The 23,101-nt window shown below is 46.0% G+C and overlaps 2 protein-coding genes across 3 annotated transcripts; both read right to left on the bottom strand.

Annotated features, from left to right (window-relative positions):
• Nucleotides 1-351: 351 nt before the first annotated feature.
• fastkd5 (FAST kinase domains 5) lies at nt 352-3,929 on the bottom strand. The gene is made up of 2 exons (XM_014128658.2): nt 3,774-3,929; nt 352-3,341 (listed from the first exon to the last, which is right to left on the bottom strand). The coding sequence occupies exon 2, from the start codon at nt 3,327-3,329 to the stop codon at nt 897-899; it is 2,433 nt and encodes an 810-aa protein (XP_013984133.2). The 5' UTR covers nt 3,330-3,341; nt 3,774-3,929; the 3' UTR covers nt 352-896.
• Nucleotides 3,930-6,646: 2,717 nt separating this feature from the next.
• On the bottom strand, nt 6,647-20,426 carry LOC106563249 (leucine zipper putative tumor suppressor 3). Of its 2 annotated transcripts, none has more exons than XM_014128659.2 (7): nt 20,212-20,426; nt 12,121-12,946; nt 10,969-11,571; nt 9,943-10,071; nt 9,500-9,691; nt 8,883-9,113; nt 6,647-8,631 (listed from the first exon to the last, which is right to left on the bottom strand). In XM_014128659.2, the coding sequence occupies exons 2-7, from the start codon at nt 12,616-12,618 to the stop codon at nt 7,819-7,821; spliced, it is 2,466 nt and encodes an 821-aa protein (XP_013984134.2). In that variant the 5' UTR covers nt 12,619-12,946; nt 20,212-20,426; the 3' UTR covers nt 6,647-7,818. The 2 variants fall into 2 exon arrangements, with proteins under 2 accessions (XP_013984134.2, XP_013984136.2); XM_014128661.2 differs by lacking the exon at nt 20,212-20,426 and adding an exon at nt 17,774-18,636.
• Between the last annotated feature and the right edge of the window lie 2,675 nt (nt 20,427-23,101).

Below are 23,101 nucleotides of genomic sequence, written 5' to 3'. Positions count from 1 at the left end.
GATCTGCAGAGAAGAAATGGAGAAACTCCCCAAATAGGTGTGCCACGCTTGTAGCGTCATACCCAAGAAGACTTGATGCTGTAATCGCTGCCAAAGGTGCTTCAACAAAGTACTGAGTATAGGGTCTGAATACTTCTAAATGTAATGTCTTTTGTTTTTTACTTTTAATTAAAAAAACTTTTTAGAAATGGGCTATTGTTTGTAGATTGATGAGGGGGGGGGGGAATGTCATAAATTTTAGAATAAAGCTGGTTTCAAAATGTGAAAAAAGTAAAGGGGTCTGAATACTTTCCGAAAGTACTGTATATCGCCTACCACCCCGAGTTTTGACACAGAAGATACTAAAAGTTCTCCTCTGAAGCGGTTTTTAATGGACCATCAAACATTTAATGGAATACTGCAAATATGTCAACAGTGGGGTGATATGTACTGTACATTCAAAGTATTCACACATTACGGTTGCTTAATAGATCCTCTTTTATCATTTAGCTTAGGCCTAGCAACAAAAAAATGTCCCATCCCACACATGAAGAACATGCAGAAGTCATGTTTGGCTGCTGTTCAAAATCTTGCAGTCATAACATTTCTTTTTGACACCTCTCACACTGATCAGGGGTGGCAGGCAGCCTAGTGGTTAGAGCGTTGGGCCAGTAACCGAAAGGTTGCTGGATCGAATCCCCGAGCTGACAAGGTAAAAATCTGACACATTATATTCAACAGCCTTTCAACAAGGATTGCCCATAAGCGTACAAAAACAACACTGTCCTGGTAAGCCTTGGGCCTGGTTTCATTTCAGTTCCTAGCCTCTATCACTTCAGTGTTTAGAGGGCTAAAGGCACTGGATAGGTGTTAGCTAAAATGTTAATCTCCACCTAGCCCTTCAACATGTGAACACGTCAGTCAAGGGTGCCGTAAACCTTGCAGTGCATATAGGCCAGTTTCTCAGCGTGGGTTCGCCTCAGCAGAGGGAACCACTCACGGTGAGGCAGCTCCACCACTCGGTATCCAGTCAGCTTCAGCTGCCTCCTTTTCATGGCATGCAGCCCCAGCAGCTGTGGAGAGCGGTAGCAGTAGTGGTTCCTGTTCGTCACCTGGATGGCCAGTCTGATGGGGGCTATGGAGGCTTTGTGGGAGTCCCTGGGGAGTGGGCCTGGGTTGTTACGTTTGGTCAGAGCCCCCACAAGCCCGTCCGTCAGGTCGACTCCCACACTGAACAGCCCCCCTCCCTCATCCGGCTCTGTCCTTCGGAGGAGGGGCAGCTGAGAAGCTTGAGTTGGGGGAAGGGGGGTCTTTCTGCCATTGGTAAGTTGAGTCAAAAGGTCCTCGGTGAGAGTGACTCCTGTGTTGATCTTCTCCCAGCCCTGAGTAGAAGAGCCAGAAGAAATGCTCCAATCCTGGGAGGAAATGGGATATGTCTGCGCTGAGGTCACAGGTAGCGGCTGTCCGACAGGGTTCAAATGCACCTCCAGGTCGATGGAGCGGGTGTGAGGCAGGATCATTCGTTTGCTCACAAACTCCTCTCCACCCAGAAGGTCCCGTAACACGGCCTCTGCCTCCAGGACCTCAACCTTCTGACACACGTCCTTCTGGGCAAAGCGCCACAGAATCTCCGTTGTCTCCTCCCGCAGCTCTCTACTCAGCCGCGGACCAGTCCAGTGAGGCAGCTCCAACGCCACCGTCCCATCCAGAGTGAACAAGTCTTTCTTCAGATCCAGCTGTTTAGACCTGGTGGCTAGGCTAACAAACTCGGGGCTCAAAGCTAACGCCACAAGGTCCTCAGGGAGCTGACAGATGAAAGCCAGGCCGAGGAGGCCGGTTAGGAGGTGCTCAGGATAGCGCTGGAACTCAGCCTCTCTCTGCCGGAGGGCCTCAATGAGGCTGGGGTAGAAGTTAGGGCACTGGCTGGGCAGGACACCTAGGGTCCCAAAGGCCCATATCAGCTTGCCTGAGTCTTTGCTCCGACAGTGTGGCGCTAACGACGGCAGGCGCTCAGCAACAGCCAGGAGGATGCGTTCGTTGCGGTAATGCAGGGCCGAGCAGGCCAGTGCCACATGCATCAGCCCCTGGACGCCCATGTTGGGGGCGCGGCGAGGCACCTCATGCGCCATGACCTCAAGCCATGCCCGATGGTCCAGGTAGCTAAAACGGAGCAGCTTCATCACGTTCACCATGGCAAAGTCACTCATCTCATACACAACCGAGTGGGCCCTGTCCACCAGCCGGTTCACCGCTCCTTCCGAGAGAGCTGTCTGGGACTTGAACAGGCCCAGGCACACAGCCCCTACCTCCTCTGGCTCCAGCTGGTCCAGGTGACGCATCAGTATCTGCTCTAAGGGGTGAACTAGCTCTTTGGGGCAGCGCCTGCCCTCCCCCATCACATACAGAAGCTGGACTATCTCAGAGACACCTACCTCACCTAAGTGCAGGCTGGCGCAGTCATACAGGCACTGCAGGTACTGAGGCACAGACCTCCCCAGGCAGCGCCACAGGTCTGCGGCCAGCAGCAGCTGGTGGAGGCCCATCTCCCCGGCCCTGCGGACCAGCTCAGCCTCATACAGCCCCAGCATGCTGTGAGTGGGGGGCAGGCCCAGCCAAACGAAAGACCTCAGCACCTTCAGTAGCTGGGAGTGGCTAAAGTGACTCAGGTTTTCCACTGCGTAGCGGAGCAGCATGATGAAACGCGTGTCACCCCTCACTAAAGGTGTCTGGTCAGGGTGCAGGTGGCTAAGCTTGGTGAGGAAACCGGTTACGTCCACAGGCTCCATGCTGCCCTTAAGGACGGTCACTTTGTGCAGCAGGAAAAAGGCCTGCTTGGAATGGACTGGGGCAGGCCGCTGGGACAGGTCAAGGGTCATGGCTGAGTACTCTGGGCGGCATGTCTGGAAGGCACGGGGGTCGCCTTTGACGTCTGGGGTTAGAGGTTCTGTGCGGTAGGGGGGTGCCCTTTCTGCCTTAGCCCCAGTGCCTCTGTTGAAGGCCAGGTCCAGCAGAGTGTTCTTGGTGCTGGAGAGGCGGCGTGAGGAGCTGACACTGTAGCGGTTACTCTGCTGTCTGAAGGCAGAGGTGACGGTGGACTGACACTGCTCCTCCATCTCCAACCTGCTCAGGGAGGCTCCAGGGTTATGCTGGGGCCGATAGTAAGAGGAGGGGTTGTACTGTAACCTGTAGTCCCCGGGAAGTACCCCTTCCCTCCCGTCCTCCTCATCGAGTCCCTCCGTTTCAGGTTCTCCATAAGAGTTGTGCAGATGCTGAGCCCTGAGGAACTGCCTGTGGAGGGCTAGGGAGAGATGGCGTAGCCTAGCCACATGGCATAATGATCCCGCAGACATCCACCTCAGAAGCTGAAAGGCAGAGAATATGCAGGAATGATTAACTATAGATATATTGTTCCTAAAATGTAATGTGCATGCTGCTTCAATTCTAGCGATGACATTTCTACTTCATCCATATTAACTAACAGAACAGCCTACACGAGGGCCATGTGGAATCTTGTTCAGGATATAGCTAGCTGGGTTTACTATAGCTAACTAACGTTAGGATATGAATATACATAATTGATAACGCAGGGAAAGCAATAACATAGCACAGTACATTAGACTGGCGAGCTCTCCCCTGAAGTTCTCAGTAGCTAATGTTAGCTAACCAGGTAGCCACTTTGGAATGAGTTGCTATCTAACGTTAGCTAAGTATGCTAAATTGCATTAGCTAGCGAATTTATTCCACAATACTAGCCAGTTGCTGTTTGCCATATATACAAAACAAGGCATACTCACCGATAATAGCAATATCTTGCACAAGGAAAAATATATATCATTTTTTATGACATTTCAGAAACATCCTTGTCTTTAAGGTCTGACCTACGGCGCTGTGCAGGTACATGCAGGCTGATGAGCTCTGACCTACGGCGCTGTGCAGGTACAAACATAGTAGCGTCAGCGAAAGCGAACTCTTTGTCGAAGTAGCTGTGCACTAGACCGCTCTCCTACTATATATTAAATGAATGCTGCAGATGTGGAAGGCAGGGTTTTCCTACTTATGCAGTTGCTCAAAAGAATGTGAAACCATGCAGTCAATCGATAATCAATATATTGCATGATACTATCCTAATACTGAAATTGTCCGTAATTGGCCAACTGTATCCAATTATCCCAACTTGACCACGATTGGCCAACTGTATTTCTAATAAGAGATTGGAACTACTTCAACATGTTTAAAATTGAAAGTCAGATATTGAGTATTGAGCTTTATTCATAGTGAGCATGTGTGAACACCCTGTAGGCAAAAAAATGAGTTATTCAAGATGATTTAATCACGTCTTTAATCATTAAATTCATATTTGCTAAGATGTTTTCTTCAAGCCATTTTTCTGTAACACAAAATAAATAATACAAAAAGAAACTTGATAGCATTTTGTCTTTTAAGACATTACAAGAGTTGAAACAAAAAAAACTAACACATTGGTTTTTGAACAATCGCTTTAGTTGTACTGTACCATGTAGTAGATCAAAATTAAAAAGATTTCATATATATGTATATATTTATATATTTATATAGTTTAAAAAATAAAAGCGGAAATGTCTGTCTCATTAATAATCCTCTTAAATTATTCACACGTAATAAGCTTGATATATTTGAATATATATGTACACATAATAAATAACAATAATATTTACATCCAAGTACACTGTCTTTCTGTTTCTACTAAGAACACAGCAGGACACAACAAAAGTACATAGCAGCAAATGTTGCCCCAAAACTGAGGGGGTGGGCCCTCCATCCCTCGCTCTACGTCTTTCTTTTCTTCTATTCTTATCCTCTCTTTAACATTCATTCTTTTTTTTAAGTCCTCACTTCTTTCACCCCTGACTTCAAAGTTATTCTATAAATTGCCCAGACCCATGAAAAAATATATGTCAACATATACTGTACACACTAATGTTTAGAATAGTTTAATATATTGTAAAATGTCCCATATAGCCAAATATATTCTAGAGATCTATAAAGGTAGTATATATTGACATATACATACTTTTTCCAAATAAGGGTGGGTCCTGTTCAAACAAGTACACCACACAAGTACACTCCATATCTCAAAGAATCATTCCAAAAATGCATTACTCTTCCTATAAAGTCTGAATCTTACAATTAGTATCTAACACCATCAAGTCTGCTGGCTCAGCTACCACCTGCTGCTAGTGATCTTAAATATACACTTTGCTCAGATAAGCAGCTTCATTGACCAACCTTTATGTTTAAGTAATCATTAAATAATCACTAACACACCCTTCTCTGTCATTTTAAGAAATATCAATGGAGACCAAAAGCATCTAGAACGTCCACAAATTACAAGCTGCTTTTAGCTGTCGCCTACGTAGTTTCGAAACAAAATTAAATGCTAAGAGGCTTGCAGGTGATTCGTCATCCTGGGATTGATTGAGCCATTTTGTGTCAGTTGTTGTCGCCACAACGTGGCTGTCCTCAGTCACTGCAGCTACTGGTAGCACAGAGGAATCTACATGTGCGGCATCACTGGAGATGGAGGAAACAAAGCCTTATAAACCCAGCAAATACAATGTGCCGTCAATCATTCACAGCTGCAGACCCATCAAAGCTTTGGAGATCCCTGATTGGTTTATACAACTGATCCTGTCATGCAATCCCGGCCCTTAGCGTTCCGAAGCCTCATTTCCCCATCTCATCCAAGCCCATTATTACATTATTAAACCCCCCCCAACACAATGCAACACACTCCTGAAAAACACATCTCACATCCCTTAAAACAGCTTCTGTATCTTAACCTTTTGGTTTGTTTCCTTAGTGATTTGGTGTGGTGGTGTGTTCTTATAGCACCAATAAAGCCACAGGGGGAGGCTGTATGGATGGATCTCCCCCTGTTTACCTGAATCATATCTTGTTTCTAATGTTAACCATGTGAATTAAACAGAAGAACTGGCCCTGGCCAAGTTGTTAAGGGCATACAGTAACCACACATGCCCAACAGTCATGCCGCAAATCTGACACTTACACCAGTAGTGTTCAATGTTGTTCTTCAAGACCCTTTATGTACAGAGGTTGATAAAGCTGTGTTTTACGCCATACAACACTCCTTCCGTGGCCTCCAACTGCTCTTAAATGCTAGTAAAACCAAATGCAAGCTCTTCAACCGATCGCTACCCGCCTGCCCGACTAGCATCACTACTACAAATACCTAGGTGTCTGGCTAGACTGTAAACTCTCCTTCCAGACTCACATTAAGCATCTCCAATCCAAAGTTAAATCTGGAATGGGCTTCCTATTTCTCAACAAAGTCTCCTTCAAACATACCCTCGTAAAACTGACTATCCTACCGATCCTCGACTTCGGCGATGTCATTTACAAAATAGCCTCCAACACTCTACTTAGCAAATTGGATGCAGTCTATCACAGTGCCATCCATTTTGTCACCAAAGCCCCATATACTACCCACCACTGCAACCTGTATGCTCTCGTTGGCTGGTCCTCGCTACATATTCGTCGCTAAACCCACTGGCTACAGGTCATCTATAAGTCTTTGCTAGGTAAAGCTCCGCCTTATCTCAGCTCACTGGTCACCATAGCAACACCCACCCGTAGCATGTGCTCCAGCAGGTATATTTCACTGGTCATCCCCAAAGCCAACACCCCCTTTGGCCGCCTTTCCTTCCAGTTCTGCTGCCAATGACTGGAACGAATTGCAAAAAAAAATCAATTAAGTTGGAGACATATCTCCCTCACTAACTTTAAGCGTCAGCTGTCAGAGCAGCTTACCGATCACTGCAGCTGTATACAGCCCATCTGTAAATAGCCCATCCCACCAACTACCTACCTCATCCCCATATTTGTTTTTCTGCTCTTCTGCATACCAGTATTTTTACCTGCACATCCTCATCTGCACATATATCACTCCAGTATAAATTGCTAAATTGTAATTACTTCGCCACCATTGGCCTATTTATTGCCTTACCGCCTTACTTAATTGCACACACTGTATACAGATTTTTCTATTGTGTTGTTGACTGTACGTTTGTTTATTCCATGTGTAACTCCGTTGTTTTTGTCGCACTGCTTTGCTTTATCTTGACCAGGTCGCAGTTGTAAATGAGAACTTGTTCTCAACTGGCCTACCTGGTTAAATAAAGGTGAAATTAATTATATATTTTTTTATTAAACTCTATATCATACATTCTCGGTCTTTACACTGTCAGTTGTTGTGACAATTTACAAATAGGCCCAGACAGAATCTGCAGGGTAGTTATCCCTACCTTTACAGTATTTGACAACTATAGTAGTACATGTTTAGTAGTAGTATTTGGCTTGATTTAAATAGAGTTTTTTTTCTTCCCCACATCATCTTTAGAGGCTGCCTTGAGGAGAATCTTTCTCCCACAGACTGTCTTTGCTTTATAATATATTCATATCATGCTAATGACAACGCAACAATAGTTTTTCCAATAGTGTGTTACTCTTGACCCCAATATTCACCCCAACCTAAATGTTCAGTGGATTGCCGATCAATAGAACTAAAACCTGCATAAGGGTGGCTTGAAGAGCGTCTTTGAAAACCAGTGTAAACTGTCCTTTTCCTCCCCCTTTCCCAATGGTCGTCCATGCCTCTCTCTGCCATCCATAGTGCAGTGCGTCCTAGGACCACCCCGGGGTAGCAGTGAGTATAACTATTTAGGACTACAAAATGAATGCTATTGATATGTGCTACTGTTTAATTATTGTAAAAGTGTGTATAAGCTGAATTGAACTGATCTGCAGTGTTCTGGAGGACTATGGATCTAGAGCACATAGAATCTAGATCTCTGTGGATTCTATCCTCTCCAGACGGGTGAGTACCGGCCAGGGAGGGGCCAGCTGGTGAAGGGCGGGAGGGAGCTTCTTGTCCTCAGCAAGGGGAGGTGGGGAGAGAGAGAGGGAGGGTAGGGGAGTGACGGGGGCAGGCAGGGGGATGGGGGACAGTGGGGGTGGCGAGGTGGGCGAGGGGGTGGTGTTGGTGGAGGTGAGCTTGGAGCCCAGCTGGCCCACGCGGAGCTCCAGGGCCTGGTTCTTCTGCAGGGTCTCCACATAGCTGAGCTGCAGCTGGGCCTGGTACTTGAGCACATGCTCCTTCTCGTCCATCCACACGTGGCGCTCCTTCTTGAAGGTGAGTGCCTGTCGCTCACGCTGCTGTCGCTCCAGACGCAGCTCACCTTGGAGGTGCTCCAGCTGCCGGTGCAGGTCCCCTGCCTCCTCCCACTGCTGGTGGGCCTCCTGGCGCTGCTGGTGGATTTCCTGCCGCAGTTGGGCCTCTTGACGCTGATGAGCTTCCTGACGCAAGTGAGCCTCCTGGTGATGGTGGGCATCCTGGCACTGAACCTCATCACTCTGCAAACTCAGTATGGCATCTGGGGGGGGTACGGGGGGTGGAGGCAGGGCCGGGTAGGAGAAGGCGGAGCCTTCAGGTGGGCTGTGTGGCGAGGGAAGCCCCACTCTGGTCCTGGATGCTTCCCTGCTCCCCCCACCACTAGCCTCGACAGCCCTATCCCTCACACTGAACTCACCCAGGGCCCGCTTCAGCCCTACCACCTCAGCCTCAAACATTCCCAGCTTGTCCCTCAGCTGAGAGACCTGGAGAGACACAGGGTGGAGAGGCCGGAGAGTCAATCAGGAGTTAAAGAGAGGAAGTGGGGATTAATTCACTTAATGCGTGTCGTGTGAGTGAGAGTGTATTGTTTGTGTCTTTCAAAGTGTATTTGAATGCCTGTATCTGTACTGTATGCATGCAAGTGACTCAAGAGCTCAAAACGTGTGGTGCACAGCCCAGAACAACCCTTCAAGTTGTAGTTAGTGTTTCAGGTCTGTCTCTGACTCAACCCTACCTCGGTCAGCGTCTTCTGCAGCTCCCCCTCGCAGCGCTCCAGCTCCAGGGTCTTGGTGCTGTAGGAGTCCTTGAGGCCCAACATGGCCTCTTCCCAGTCCCTCAACTGGGCGTTGGCCTCCTTCAGCTGGCCCCGCAGGGCCACCATCTCCCCCGCCCGTTGGGTCACCTCCGCCTGGCTCTCCCTCAGCTGCTGCTTCAGCAGGGAGATCTCCCCTGCCTTCTGACACACCTGAGAGGGAGGGGGAGGAAAGATATGGACATGGTTGAAATAGAGATCAACAAGCACCCATGTAAAGGGCATGAGTCTGTGTAATGGATGTGCACTTACAGTATAGGACAGCTACTGCTGCATTGTGTGCTAATGATCAAAAAGCATTTGCACAGAACAAATAGGACACATCTGACCATTGGTTTAGACAGTATTGCCCTTTGGTCATTTTTAGCATGGACATCTAGTATTTATTCTCAGAACTCATTTTCGCATTCTCACTCTCCCTCGTCATGCCCCCTAAAGTTTACCTTTCTCCCAGTTAACTTGTAAACCTCACCCATCTCTCTAGTATCCCACACCCAGCCATACACACCACCCTCTTAACCCCGGGTCCCCTCTCTCACCTCCCATTTGGTCTCCTCCAGGCGTGGCAGGATGTCAGCCTGCTCCTTCCTGTAGTCCAGGCACTTCCTCTCCAGCTCCTCTCTCTGGGCCAGCAGCGCAGCCATCTCCTCATGCAGGCGTCGCTTGTCCTGCGACAGACGGCTGATCTGGGCCTGCAAGGCACTCTGGGAGCGCTGGGCGCGACGCGTCACCTGTGTAGAAATACATTTGGTAGAATGGAGATTCCCGATTCAAATCAACATTTGACAGTGGGTATACTGGAGGCAGCCATATTGAGTGCACTATTTGAAATAAGGTAAGTGGGAAAATCTTTGCACAGAATTTTACTAAACTACTCCTTAATGCTCATTCTTTGCCTTTCTCAGTGTTTGCCACGCAGCCATGGCAAATGCTATTGGGTATATCCTACGACCTCACAATCTGTGAACTAAGGAGCCATTACCTGCTGCAGGCGTGAGGCATAATTCTGCCGCAGCTCGTCCATCTGGCGCTCCCACACGCGCTGCTTCTCCTCAAACACCTGGACGATGGCCGCCTCACTCTGGTCTAGGTTACGGCGCATGTGGAGCACCTGGGAGAGGAGGAAAGGAAGTAACTCAGCTGTAATTCACATGTAGCTGCAGGAGGTGATGATGGGGAATTCACAAAATGGCTGCCATCCATCAGAGGTTACTGTCTTTCATATTTCTTTGTACTTCTCATTTGCAATGTCAACAGATGCTGAATATTAATTGATTGCTTTTTAGGTGTTCCACTATGTCTCCTTGCATTGTGGAACACACACCTCATTCACCATCTACCACCAAGGTGTACCACCCCACTATCACATATCGCTACCTCCAAGCCCTCAGTACTTGAATAACTTGCACTACTATTTCAGACCAAAGACCTAATGTGTCTTACCTGCTTGACCGCCAGCTAATAAAAATACAGTTGTCTGCTCAGTGAGTTTAGGGCACACACACCTGACCAGTTTATCAACTCACCCAACCAGTTTCCCAGCGGTTTTAGTTTCAAGTTTTGTTTGTCACATGCACAAGTACTGTGAAATGCTTAACTTTCAAGCCCTTCCCAACAGTGCAGTATTCAATATCAAAATAGTATAACAAAAAAAAACTAGAGAAATAAGAAAAGAAGAATAAAACAGGAAGGTGTAAGCTATGTACGGGTTATTCTTAAGCCATAGACAGTATTAGGTAAACAGTAAGATCACTAGTACAGTTACCTATGCCCTCTATGGGTCATGCAAACTCCTCAAATTTCAAATAACAATTTCTTGTGATTATATAAAATAACTGCATTAACTGTCCTATAGTTGTGATCATTTGCACTACTGGCACTATTTGTTTGTTGCTTTCTTCTACAATATAATCTATTAAATCTCCTCCTGCACCCCCCACTAGTATCCACTCTTTCTTCTCCCTTTTCCTCTCTCCCTCTCTCGTCATCTACCTCTGTCTCTACTCACCTCTTGCTCTCTCTCCCATAGCCGATCCTCCAGGTCCTGGATGACGTCATCGGAGGAGGGCGAGGGGCGGAGGGGCGGGGGGGCGTCACTCAGGTGGCTGAGCCTCTGATAGGACGAGGAGCTCTTCCCAGAGGAGGAGCGACCACTATCCGAGGTGCTCAGTCCGTTCTGGTATCCACTATTACCGCTAACGCCACCAGGCTTGTCCAACTTCTCCAGGGCCCCCGTGGTCCCCAGGCGGTTGATGTGGCTGGTGGAGGCGCTCAGGGGCCCTAGGACAGGCGGGGGCCCGTAGCCCGAGCTGGAGCCAGCGTAGGTGGGCAGGCTGGTTAGAGAGTTCCTCCCTGAGTCGGAGAGGCTCCCCTGGCCTCCGCCCCTGCTGCCACCACCTTCCCCGCCTCTGGTACCTCCACCCCGGCCGCCAGAGCTGTCTGTGTCTCTGGGGGGTCCTGGTACACTGGGACCCCCACCACCTCCAGCCCCACCTCCGGCGCTGCGGCCCCCTCCTCCGGCCTGGGGGGGGCACACCAGATTCTGCATGGAATGGAAGCTCTTGGGCACTACAGGCTTGAAGGCAGAGGGGCGGACCAATCCATCGTTGCTCTGGATGGGGGAGGATGGAAAATGGCATTGGTTTTTGAAATATAACGCAAGGATTGTATAACATACATTATCTGACAATTAGGTTGACAGAGATTATGAATATGCTGCTATACGTGTAATTAATTAAGCAGCAAGCATACCGACGCTAAATGTGAATTTCAAATGGGGATTAAGAGCATTTACTGTGGTTTTTTAATGTACCGGTACACAAATTATATGCAGATATACAAAAAAACAAATGTCCAGTATGAGAGACCTTTTCAGAACTCTAACATAAAGAACAGTAACAGCTAAGTAAAGGCTAATGCTATTAGAAGGAGGAGGAGTTGACGGGAGACGAGAAATAACTCAGGCAGCTTGGTAACAAAGTGCAGTATATCAATTTATGACAGCTTTTTATTGCCTGCACCCTAACTCATGTATACACATTCCTGTACAAATGCATAAACACACACATGCACAACACACACTTTCAACATGCACCCTCATACTCAACTTACAGCCTGTATTTGGACACACACACACACACACACAGAGAGAGAGACTCACCTGAACCTTCTCCAGCTTCCCAGAGATGGGGAGGATGTTGGGGGGTTTGTTATGGTTATCCAGTTTGGCTGCGCTGGCGCCCACCTCCTTGTACTGAGCTAGTTGTTGGCTACTGTTTCGATCATTGTTCAGCGAGACCTCGTTGTTCCCGCAAATGTCCAAACTCACTGCCCCTCTCGGCACTTCTCGCCCCCCATCACGCCCATCCCTCTGGTACCGCCCATCCCTCTGGTCCCGCCCATCACGCCGCCCGCCTCCATTCAAAAACACTGCATTGGACACCTGCCTCTCACTGTTACCCACCACTGCCGCTGCTCGGTTCCCATTGGAAACGCCCCTATTGCCATTGGAGACTTGTCTGTTTCCATTGTTATGGGCGGGGGGGCCTCTCTCTCTCTGCTCTCTCGCAGAGCGGCGGAGGACGCTCGCTGCCGTAGTAAGAAGAAGAGTGCTCCACCGTGGCAAAGCTTCGTTCGTCAGCCGTAGTCCCCTTAGCATGGGTCAGGGGAGGAGGTTGCTGAGAGGACCTCTCAATGCTGTAACTCCTATCTGCCAAGCCCCTGCCCCTGTGGGTGGAAGTGGAGGAGGAAGAGGAGGAGGGGGGTGGTGGGGGGGCACGAGGCAGGCTGTTCTGCTGGGTGGTGCGGGTGCCCACGCTCCGCATGGCGATCTCCTGCTGCTATTGCTGCTGGCCAGAGGTGGTGGTCGAGGAGAATACCCCGCTGGCCACAATTCCCATGCCCTGGGGGCGCACCCCCTCACTCATCCCCCCGCGCTCCACACTTGCCATGATGAAGGACAGGGAGGTAGCACCAGCCGACACACACTGCAGGACACAGAGACATCGAGAGGAGAGGGAGAAAGGTAAAGAGACACACAAACTGTAAGTACACACACAAGCACGTGCCCACACACAAACACACACTGTACGTAACAGAAGGAGGAGGATGAAGAAGTCCTCCAACTGCGATATCTGAGACCATCAGTGCTTGACTTGGGCAGGAGCCGAGTATCGGCACCTCAAATGTTCTACTGCTTGAGCTCCTGTTCCTCTTATAGAATATTTGCTCAAAAGTATTGTGGAGCTCCTGCACCTAAAATGTAAACAGTAAATGTAAACAGTACGGCACCAAATGAGTACCGGCACCTACAATGCCTTCAGAAAGTATTCATACTCCTTGACTTATTCCACATTTTGTTGTGTTACAGCCTGAATTCAAAATTGATTAAATTAACCATTTTTTTCTCACCATCTACACACAATACCCCATAATGACAAAGTGAAAAAAATGTGCTTATAATTTTATTTTACATTTATTGAAAATGACATACATAAATATCTAATTTCATATGTAGTCACACCCCTTTCTTGGGCATTACATGTTAGAATCAACTTTGGCAGAAATGACAGTTTTTCTAGGTAAGTCTCTAAGAGCTTTGCACACCTGGATTGTACAGTATTTGCCCATTATTATTTTCAGAATTCTTCAAGCCCTGTCAAATTGGTTGTTGATCATTGCTAGACAATCATTTTCAAGTCTTGCATTAGATATTCAAGCAGATTTAAGTCAAAACTGTAACTCGGCCACTCAGGAACATTCACTGTCTTCTTGATAAGCAACTCCAGTGTATATTTGGCCTTGTGTTTTAGGTTATTGTCCTGCTGAAAGGTGAATACATCTCCCAGTGTCTGGTGGAAAGCAGACTGAAACAGGATTTTCTCTAGGATTTTGCCTGTGCTTAGCTCCAATCCGTTTCTTTTTTATCCTGAAAAACTTCCCAGTCCTTAATTAACAATTACAAGTGTACCCCTAACATGATACAGCCACCACTATGCTTGAAAATATGGAGAGTGGTACTCAGCAATTGGATTCGCTCAAAACATAACACTTTGTATTCAGGACATTGCAGTATTACTTTAGTGCCCTGTTGCAAACATGATGCATGTTTTTGGAATTCTTCCTTCTTTTCACTCTGTCAATTAGATTAGTATTGTGGAGTTCTCTCCTGTCACAGCTATTAAACTCTAGAACGGTTTTAAAGTCCCCATTGGCCTCATGGTGAAATCCCTGAGCGGTTCCCTTCCTTTCTGTCAACCGAGTTAGAAAAGATGCCTGTATCTTTGTAGTGACTGGGTGTATTGATAAACCATCCAAAGTGTAATTAATAACTTCACCATGCTCATAGGGATATTCAGTGTCTGTTTTTTAAATGTTTACTCATCTACCAATAGGTGCCCTTCTTTGCAAAGCATTGGAAAACCTTCCTGGTCTTTGTGGTTGAATGTGTTTGAAATCCACTGCTTGACTGAGGGACCTTACAGATAATTATATGTGTGGGGTACAAAGACGAGGTAGTCATTGGAAAATCATGTTAAACACTATTATTGCACACAGAGTGAGTCCATGCAACTGGTGGTGACTTATTAAGCACATTTTTACTCCTGAATTTATTTAGGCTTGCCATAACAAAGGGGTTTAATACCTATTGACAAGACATTTCAGCTTCTCATGTTTAATAAGTGTAAAAAAATTGAAAAAACGAGGCACACAATGGTTTCAAACGGCACTCCATCTCCGCTCTTCCAAAGAGAAAGTGACATTTTTTAGTTCGGTGTGGCGACAAAGCAGTGTTTGAACCAGGGCTAAGGTTACACATCTCATATAACTAAAAACTGTTGATATTAAAGTGGAACTGACATCATTTTAGCAACATGAAATCTTAAAAAAAAAATCTGTTCATGTACACCTCTAGGAAGAATATGACACCTTTTTTTTGCATTTGCTGACAAGCCAGACCCTTAGATATGGTCATTTTCACTCTTTCATAAGTTCATAGAATGTTTGGGAATTCAGTGTAGTAAGGCATTTGAAAATTCTATAGCAATTTAGTGGGAAAGCAGCCTTGCGTTTGGACAATTAATAGACACTGCAGCAAATAAAACCAACTGTCTTGTCCAGGACCAGCGTCTACGCAGAACGGTGCGCCATAGCCAATCTGAGTTACAGTAGGCCTATATGCCAATAAGCCATTTGCCACACAGACTTGCCATCATTCACTTTGAACTGGACTGTGTGTTAATAGGCAGCAGCATTAGCGCGACATTTGATAATTAGAACGCATTCACAAAAAGCCACAAAACACACCTGAATGGATTTCTGTAAATATGTTTAAACCACAGGAGCCCTCTTACATTTGTGAATTTCACAGCTCTATTGATTAAACAGCCATGAAAAGGTAGGCTCTCTCCCCCTCAGTTGCCTATGCACATCATCAACAATAACAAGATCAACTAATGGTAGTCAGAGCGAGATGAGCTAAAATCTAACAACGGGACATTAGATAAACCCTCGCAAACTTGTTAAGCTAGTTGGCTACAAAATTGCACTGAGAAACAGAAAAGTAACCTGCTCGTCCTTCTGCAGTTTGCCTGCCAGTGCATGCTTGTCCCAACCTTACGTTTTAACAACTGAATGGGAACCTGCCTGCCTTCCCACCCATTTGATCGATGCCAAATGCATTTGATTGACGACTAAGAGATATGCTAACTGTGGATAACAGTTGTTCAAGTTCAGCATAGCTAGCTAAGCGATATACATTTTTTACTAGCTAACCATATGACACCTGGATCACTAGCTGTAGCCACTGAAAAACGATATAAGGAGGGAAAAGTCACTCACTCACCCACTCCTCCAATGACATGCCATCCTCCCAGCAGCTAGCTAGCTAAAGTTAGGCTCTATGTTTCTAGCTCACTAAATAAATATAAAGCTACATAAATGGATACGCTAGTTCAGGGGTGTCAAACTCAATCCGTGCACGGGCCATATTGAAGAAAAAAGAAAGAAATTCAGGCCAGACATGCAACTGCGACCCAAACTGGCTATTGTTTTATTTGGAAAAAAATATGGCCCTTTATATACACTGCTCAAAAAAATAAAGGGAACACTTAAACAACACAATGTAACTCCAAGTCAATCACACTTCTGTGAAATCAAACTGTCCACTTAGGAAGCAACACTGATTGACAATACATTTCACATGCTGTTGTGCAAATGGAATAGACAACAGGTGGAAATTATAGGCAATTAGCAAGACACCCCCAATAAAGGAGTGGTTGTGCAGGTGGGGACCACAGACCACTTCTCAGTTCCTATGCTTCCTGGCTGATGTTTTGGTCACTTTTGAATGCTGGCGGTGCTTTCACTCTAGTGGTAGCATGAGACAGAGTCTACAACCCACACAAGTGGCTCAGGTAGTGCAGCTCATCCAGGATGGCACATCAATGCGAGCTGTTGCAAGAAGGTTTGCTGTGTCTGTCAGCGTAGTGTCCAGAGCATGGAGGCGCTACCAAGAGACAGGCCAGTACATCAGGAGACGTGGAGGAGGCTGTAGGAGGGCAACAACCCAGCAGCAGGACCGCTACCTCCGCCTTTGTGCAAGGAGGAGCAGGAGGAGCACTGCCAGAGCCCTGCAAAATGACCTCCAGCAGGCCACAAATGTGCATGTGTCTGCTCAAACGGTCAGAAACAGACTCCATGAGGGTGGTATGAGGGCCCGACGTCCACAGGTGGGGGTTGTGCTTACTGCCCAACACCGTGCAGGACGTTTGGCATTTGCCAGAGAACACCAAGATTGGCAAATTCGCCACTGGCGCCCTGTGCTCTTCACAGATGAAAGCAGGTTCACACTGAGCACGTGACAGAGTCTGGAGACGCCGTGAAGAACGTTCTGCTGCCTGCAACATCCTCCAGCATGACTGGTTTGGCGGTGGGTCAGTCATGGTGTGGGGTGGCATTTCTTTGGGGGGGGGTCGCACAGCCCTCCATCAGGAGCATGCCCAGGCGTTGTAGGGAGGTCATACAGGCACGTGGAGGCCACACACACTACTGAGCCTCATTTTGACTTGTTTTAAGGACATTACATCAAAGTTGGATCAGCCTGTAGTGTGGTTTTCCACTTTAATTTTGAGTGTGACTCCAAATCCAGACATCCATGGGTTGATAAATTGGATTTCCATTGATTATTTTTGTGTGATTTTGTTGTCAGCACATTCAACTATGTAAAGAAAAAAGTATTTAATAAGATTATTTCTTTCATTCAGATCTAGGATGTGTTGTTTAAGTGTTCCCTTTATTTTTTTGAGCAGTATATATATATGGCCCAATGTCCACGTATGTACATAGGAAGCTGTATAGTATTTTAACATTAAAACAAAATAGATAAATGCTAAGCTTGCAGATGGGCATAATAGGCTGCGACCCTAACCAAAAAGTATTCATGGTATTTTGAGTCAAATAGAAACTTTTTTATTTTTTAAACCTCTTATAAAGTTGGTTTTGAAGCATAAACTGGGAATTGTATATTTTTGACTGATATTACGATTGTCTGTTTGTTTAATATCTGCAAAGTAGTTAATGCTGTCAGTTTAACTTTAAAGGGTTAACAAATAGCCTAGCTCATCAATAGGATTTATTTGAGTTAATACACGATTACTACTTGATTAGTGTTTCAATCAAAACATTAAAATATTAACTACATTCCACATCTACATTAACATACACACATATATATATATATATATATATATATATATATATATATATATATTCAGGATTTGCAATTGAGGTACAATCATAGAAAGAAAGCTTACTGTGCTCACTGCTCACACAATCTTCTTGTGTTGTTTGTTTCACACCCTTTCTCTCACACTATTTGTTGATGGTTAGCAGAGCAGGTTTTTTGCACACCTGGTACATTTGCATGTACCTATGCCTTCTGTCTTATACACACACGCAAACCGATAAAACACACACACACAAATGCAAACAAATATTCTGTCCCTGAACCACACCCACAGGGAACACTATCTGATTACTCAACTATCACTGATTGAACATTGACCTAAAGGTAATATCTGGATTTATAGTGCATTGTACCAAGTGTAGCCTACTACTCCTATCTGAGCAAAGATGCAGCCAAACCATTGTGCAAATTCTCTCTCTCCATTGTCTCTTCATGCCTGAAAACACACACACACACACACACACATGCAAACAAATGCAAACACTCACACTGAGACAAGTTCTTCCCCCTGTGCCAATGATAATGACCAAAAAAATATTTAGCAACTGTCTGACTAATAGAAGGAAAAATATGGGAGTCAATCGTCAATACTTCATTGAGAATAAGGTAATGCAAAGTATTTGTGCATATAAAGAGAGTACATCATGTCTGTGTATGCATCACTGAGTGCAATAAGGAATACACACTATATTATCATCATTATTTCGCTGTCCCCTAAACCACAGACAGAACACTCTGATTACTCAACTATCACTGATTGAACATTGACCTAAAGGTAATATCTGGATTTATAGTGCATTGTAACAAGTGTAGCCTATACTAGTCCTATCAGGGCAAAGATGCAGCCAAACCGTTGAATGAATTCTCTATCTCCATTGTCTCTTCATGCCTGAATCCAAGACGGTGCACATGAATCTACTATGCTACTTTGCTATAGTAAGGTAAGAATTAACATTCCATCTCAGGTAGGACATGGGAACAGAACCAAATGTGAAAGGGTGAGTATTGAATCCTTAGGATAAGGTGCTGTTCAAAACTAGATAGGGTGCGTTACTGCCTCAGGGCCAGTAGAGGGACCTGTTCCAGTGTTGGCTGAGCTGTGGCACGTGCCTACACTCTCCTCACTGCCACAGTTACACACTCCTAGGCATTACATCATCGGCTCCATGCTTCATACAGAGAGAGAGCACACACACACACTTTCTGGTGTGCCCTCATTCGCACACATACACACTCCTCGAATCTCTCAAACAGGTAATTCTTCTCAATCTCTTGTCCTCTGCTGAAATGCAGTATGAGGTATTTAATAGGTGTACACACACACACACACCAGCAATACATGTTCTCCCCATATTGTCGCTGCATTGTCCATACATAGACCCCTATATACACACACAACTCAAATGCAAACAAACTTCCCCCCAAACAAAGTGACCACTGTTTCCACTACACACACACACTTCACTTCATTCAAGGCCTCATAAGCCAGGTCTAGAAGACCTCTAGAGCAGTAACACTGAGCACAGAGGTAAACACTACACAGTAGAATATATTCAATAGGCCTATTTTATCAGAGCTCCCTTGCCATTATCAACAAATTACTGTCCATATACCTACAACTGACATGTTAGCCCACACTTTCAGTTCACACACATATACATACACACATATATACTTATAATATGCTTCATGACATGTCAATAACACAGTATTTGCTACATCTGTTAGGTAGTGATGTAGGCCTAATAAATCAGCCTATTGCCTATGCAAGCTATTCAAGTGTATTCCTGTTAAGTGCCAAGGTAGGTCTAAATTCTACTGTAGGACATTTGGTCTTGGTCTGTCAATTTATACTTTTAATATATTAAAATTCTCTTCATTATTATTGCAGCAGCTAAAACAACCTCCGTCAACCCTTTCACCGCACAGATGTGCACAGGCAGGGTGACTGTCAGCTGACGCGGCGATGCTAGAGCACAATGGAGAAACATCACTCGTTTCTCCATACCAGCGAAAAAGCCCTAACCCAGCAACGAAGGGCGAGAAGAACGAGATAATTAACATGATCTACCCATTTACCCCTGCATTTCTTTCCGTTCACGAATTAGGCCTGCATAATGTGCGTGTGGGTCAGGGAAATAGCTCTCCCCGTGGGGGAAGCAGAGGGTCGTGCTCGAGTGAGCGTCGTAAACTACAACCCGCGCGTACAACCGCTTTTGCCACATTCCCATCTCGCCGTCTTTACTTTCACTCCAATAAGCAATATGAACAAGAACGGTATCCCTCTCCCTCATCGCTCTGCCACAACATTTGAATCACCAAAATCCTTCTCCCCGTCAGCGTGCAACATGTAAAGCGGCAGGATAATGGATTGGCAATGCAGTGAATGGCGATAAAAATAGAAAAACGCAGGTGTCGTAGTAGGCGCTGCGTTGCCTACTAGGTGCGCGTATTTCTCTGTGGAAATGATGGAGCGCTCCGCTCCAACAGCAGCTCCACACTTACTATTAGCTGCAGGCGCAGCACAGACAACGCCGAATTATGTCGCCGCACTGCTCCTCGGCGAGCTGTCCGATTCGGGGTTCGCAGATAGCGACGGTGGAGCGGGAGTATAGCCTAGGCCTACTCGTGTGGCTCTGGTCGGGGAAGGCTGCAGCCGCTAGTACCCGTAGCAAAGATCGGGTGATTGAGGCATCGAGAGGATGCGTGCATCAGCTGTGTCACACACCCACCTCCGCCCCGCCCCTTCTGATGACCACGACACCGCCCCCTTCCCAGAAAGGCACTGCGCCTGCGCCCACACCAGCAACAAAGGTGTGAATTCTTCCTCCACATCAGAATAGCACACAATGTATTGATTTTGTTCCACACAGAATACGTGGATAACAAATACAGTGGCTCACAATGTATTGATTCTGTTACACACAGAATAAGTGGATAACAAATACAGTGGCTATTGCTGGAAAATGGGGACCCTTGCCAATCATGCAATTTGTCTTTCTGTGTCTCTATGTATATATTCCTTTGAGTACTGTAGAACGTAATAACATATGGCCGGGCAGGATAAGTGTGTGTGTGTGTGTGTGTGTGTGTGTGTGTGTGTGTGTGTGTGTGTGTGTGCGCGTACTAGTATACGTGCATAATAAGTGTGTGTGTAGCTCAGAATGCAGTTCTTACTACCGAGGGCAAGCGAGGCCTTGGGCAAACATGATTGCCAGTTCCCAGGGGCAGAGACAGAGCAGAGCTGGCTGTGTTTGTGTAGGTGAGGAACTGGAGCCTGAAAATCAGCCTCACTCAGGACTAGTCAAGAGAGAGAGGAGGGGTAGGCAGGGTGAAATTGCACAAAGAGACAAAAGAGAGAGATATCAAAAGATGAGCAGGGAAAGGGCAGAGCGAGAGAAACTAGCCTATGTTGAAGCTGTAGCAGAACAGAACTGTTAACTTGTCTGTAGATGGATAAGAAGGACCATGTCCTCTCTTCTAAAACTCTGACTGGGTTTACCAAATGCACATGCAGGCATTGAGTTCAAAATCAGAGCGCACACACAAAAAATGCCTTTATAGGGATTTAAAAACATTACATCATTCCAAGAAAATGAAAGGGTCGATGAGTATGAGAGTTTCTGGTTTCATTTGGAGTAAATCACATTATTTTCACTAGCCTTTCCAATGTCAAGAAATGTGTGACTTATTTCCCAGTCATAATGCCTTCTTCATACACACTCCACTGTTTGCACACAATCAGAACTATTACAAGCAGTCTTCCACACATAACCCTGTCAACATGATCAGAAAACAGCCATGGTCCTTCACATCAGAGGAGGCTGGTGGGAGGAAATATAGGAGGACATTTTCATTGTAATGGCTGGAATGGAATGGTACCAGACACATGTTTAAGTACAATAGCTTTGGTCCAGTTTTTCTCAAGTACTCATTAAAATTGTTGATAGTGGTTGTACTAAATTATCTTCTAATTACACAAGTTGCTTTTGTTTACATTGTGAACCTAGCAAGTCAATGTAGCTAGCTAGTGGTCATATGCAACCAAAATCAACTTTATTTTGAATTATTTCAATTCACAAGATAGAGTGAAAGAGAGCGTCAGTCATCAATTATTTAACTTCTGCAATTCTTGAGCTTGGACTCTGCCATCAGACGCGATGCAACGTGAGCTCAACACGGGCAGTGAAGCAGCTTTCATTCATTTCATAGGAAGCATTTTCTCAACGGCTGACGGCAATGCCGGACACCCGATGGCTATAGTGTTGCAGGGCCGTAACACAGACCTGCACACAAGCCACTCTCAAACTGAAATCACCTATTCAGCACACACACGGCTCACTTTCCCAGTTGTATAGGGACAAACAGGACTGTCAAGAGTACACAAACACACAATCTCTGAGCCAGGTTAGCAGAAAAAATGGTTAATGCTTGCATAGCACACACACACACACAAAAAAGCAAATATATGACTGTTGTCGCCACGCATATGGTGATCCACATCCAATCTGGACATTAAAACACACAACATGCATTCACATTTCATGCTGTACTGATCTACTACTACAGCTCACACACCTGTCAGTTCTCTTGGGGCTCCCGAGTGGTGCAGTGGTCTAAGGCACTGAAAGAAAGATGTGATGGTATCGAGTAATTGTCTCTGGCCCCCTCCCAGTTAGGGGGAGTGATGAGCTCTACAGCAGAGTCTCACAACTCAGTCACTGGTTGAAAACGGTTTTCTGCCCCTCCCAAAAGATAGAATTTGTAGATAATTGTCCCTCTTTCTGGGACTCACCAACAAACAGGACCAAGCCTGGCCTGTTAAGGAGTGACGGACTCCATCCTAGCTGGAGGGGTGCTCTCATCTTATCTACGAACATAGACAGGGCTCTAACACCCCTAGCTCCACAATGAAATCGGGTGCAGGCCAGGCAGCAGGCTGTTAGCCAGCCTGCCAGCTTAGTGGAGTCTGCCATTAGCACAGTCAGTGTAGTCAGCTCAGCTATGCTATGAGACTGTGTCTGTGCCTCGATCTAGGTTGGGCAAAACTAAATATGGCGGTGTTCGCCTTACCAATCTCACTGGAATAAAAACCTCCTCCATTCCTGCCATTATTGAAAGAGATTGTGATATCTCACATCTCAAAATAGGGCTACTTAATGTTAGATCCCTCACTTCCAAGGCAGTTATAGTCAATGAACTAATCACTGAACATAATCTTGATGTGATTGGCCTGACTGATACATGGCTTAAGCCTGATGAATTTACTGTGTTAAATGAGGCCTCACCTCCTAGTTGCACTAGTGACCATATCCCCCACGCATCCCGCAAAGGCAGAGGTGTTGCTAACATTTATGATAGCAAATTTCAATAAAAAAAAAAAAACCCGGACGTT

Source organism: Salmo salar, chromosome ssa11 (genome assembly GCF_905237065.1).
Source record: "Salmo salar chromosome ssa11, Ssal_v3.1, whole genome shotgun sequence".
Taxonomy (NCBI): domain Eukaryota; kingdom Metazoa; phylum Chordata; class Actinopteri; order Salmoniformes; family Salmonidae; genus Salmo; species Salmo salar.
The sequence above is the reverse complement of the archived record's forward strand: the minus strand, read 5'-3'. Positions and strand labels throughout refer to the sequence as shown.

Coding starts and splice junctions, on each gene's coding strand:
- fastkd5 (XM_014128658.2), bottom strand. CDS start 3,329: ATGTCTGCGGGATCATTATGCCATGTGGCTAGGCTACGCCATCTCTCC.
- LOC106563249 (XM_014128659.2), bottom strand. CDS start 12,618: ATGCTAAGGGGACTACGGCTGACGAACGAAGCTTTGCCACGGTGGAGC. Junction 9,692..9,942: donor ATGCCTCACGCCTGCAGCAG/GTAATGGCTCCT, acceptor ATTTCTACACAG/GTGACGCGTCGCGCCCAGCG. Junction 8,632..8,882: donor TGCAGAAGACGCTGACCGAG/GTAGGGTTGAGT, acceptor GTGTCTCTCCAG/GTCTCTCAGCTGAGGGACAA.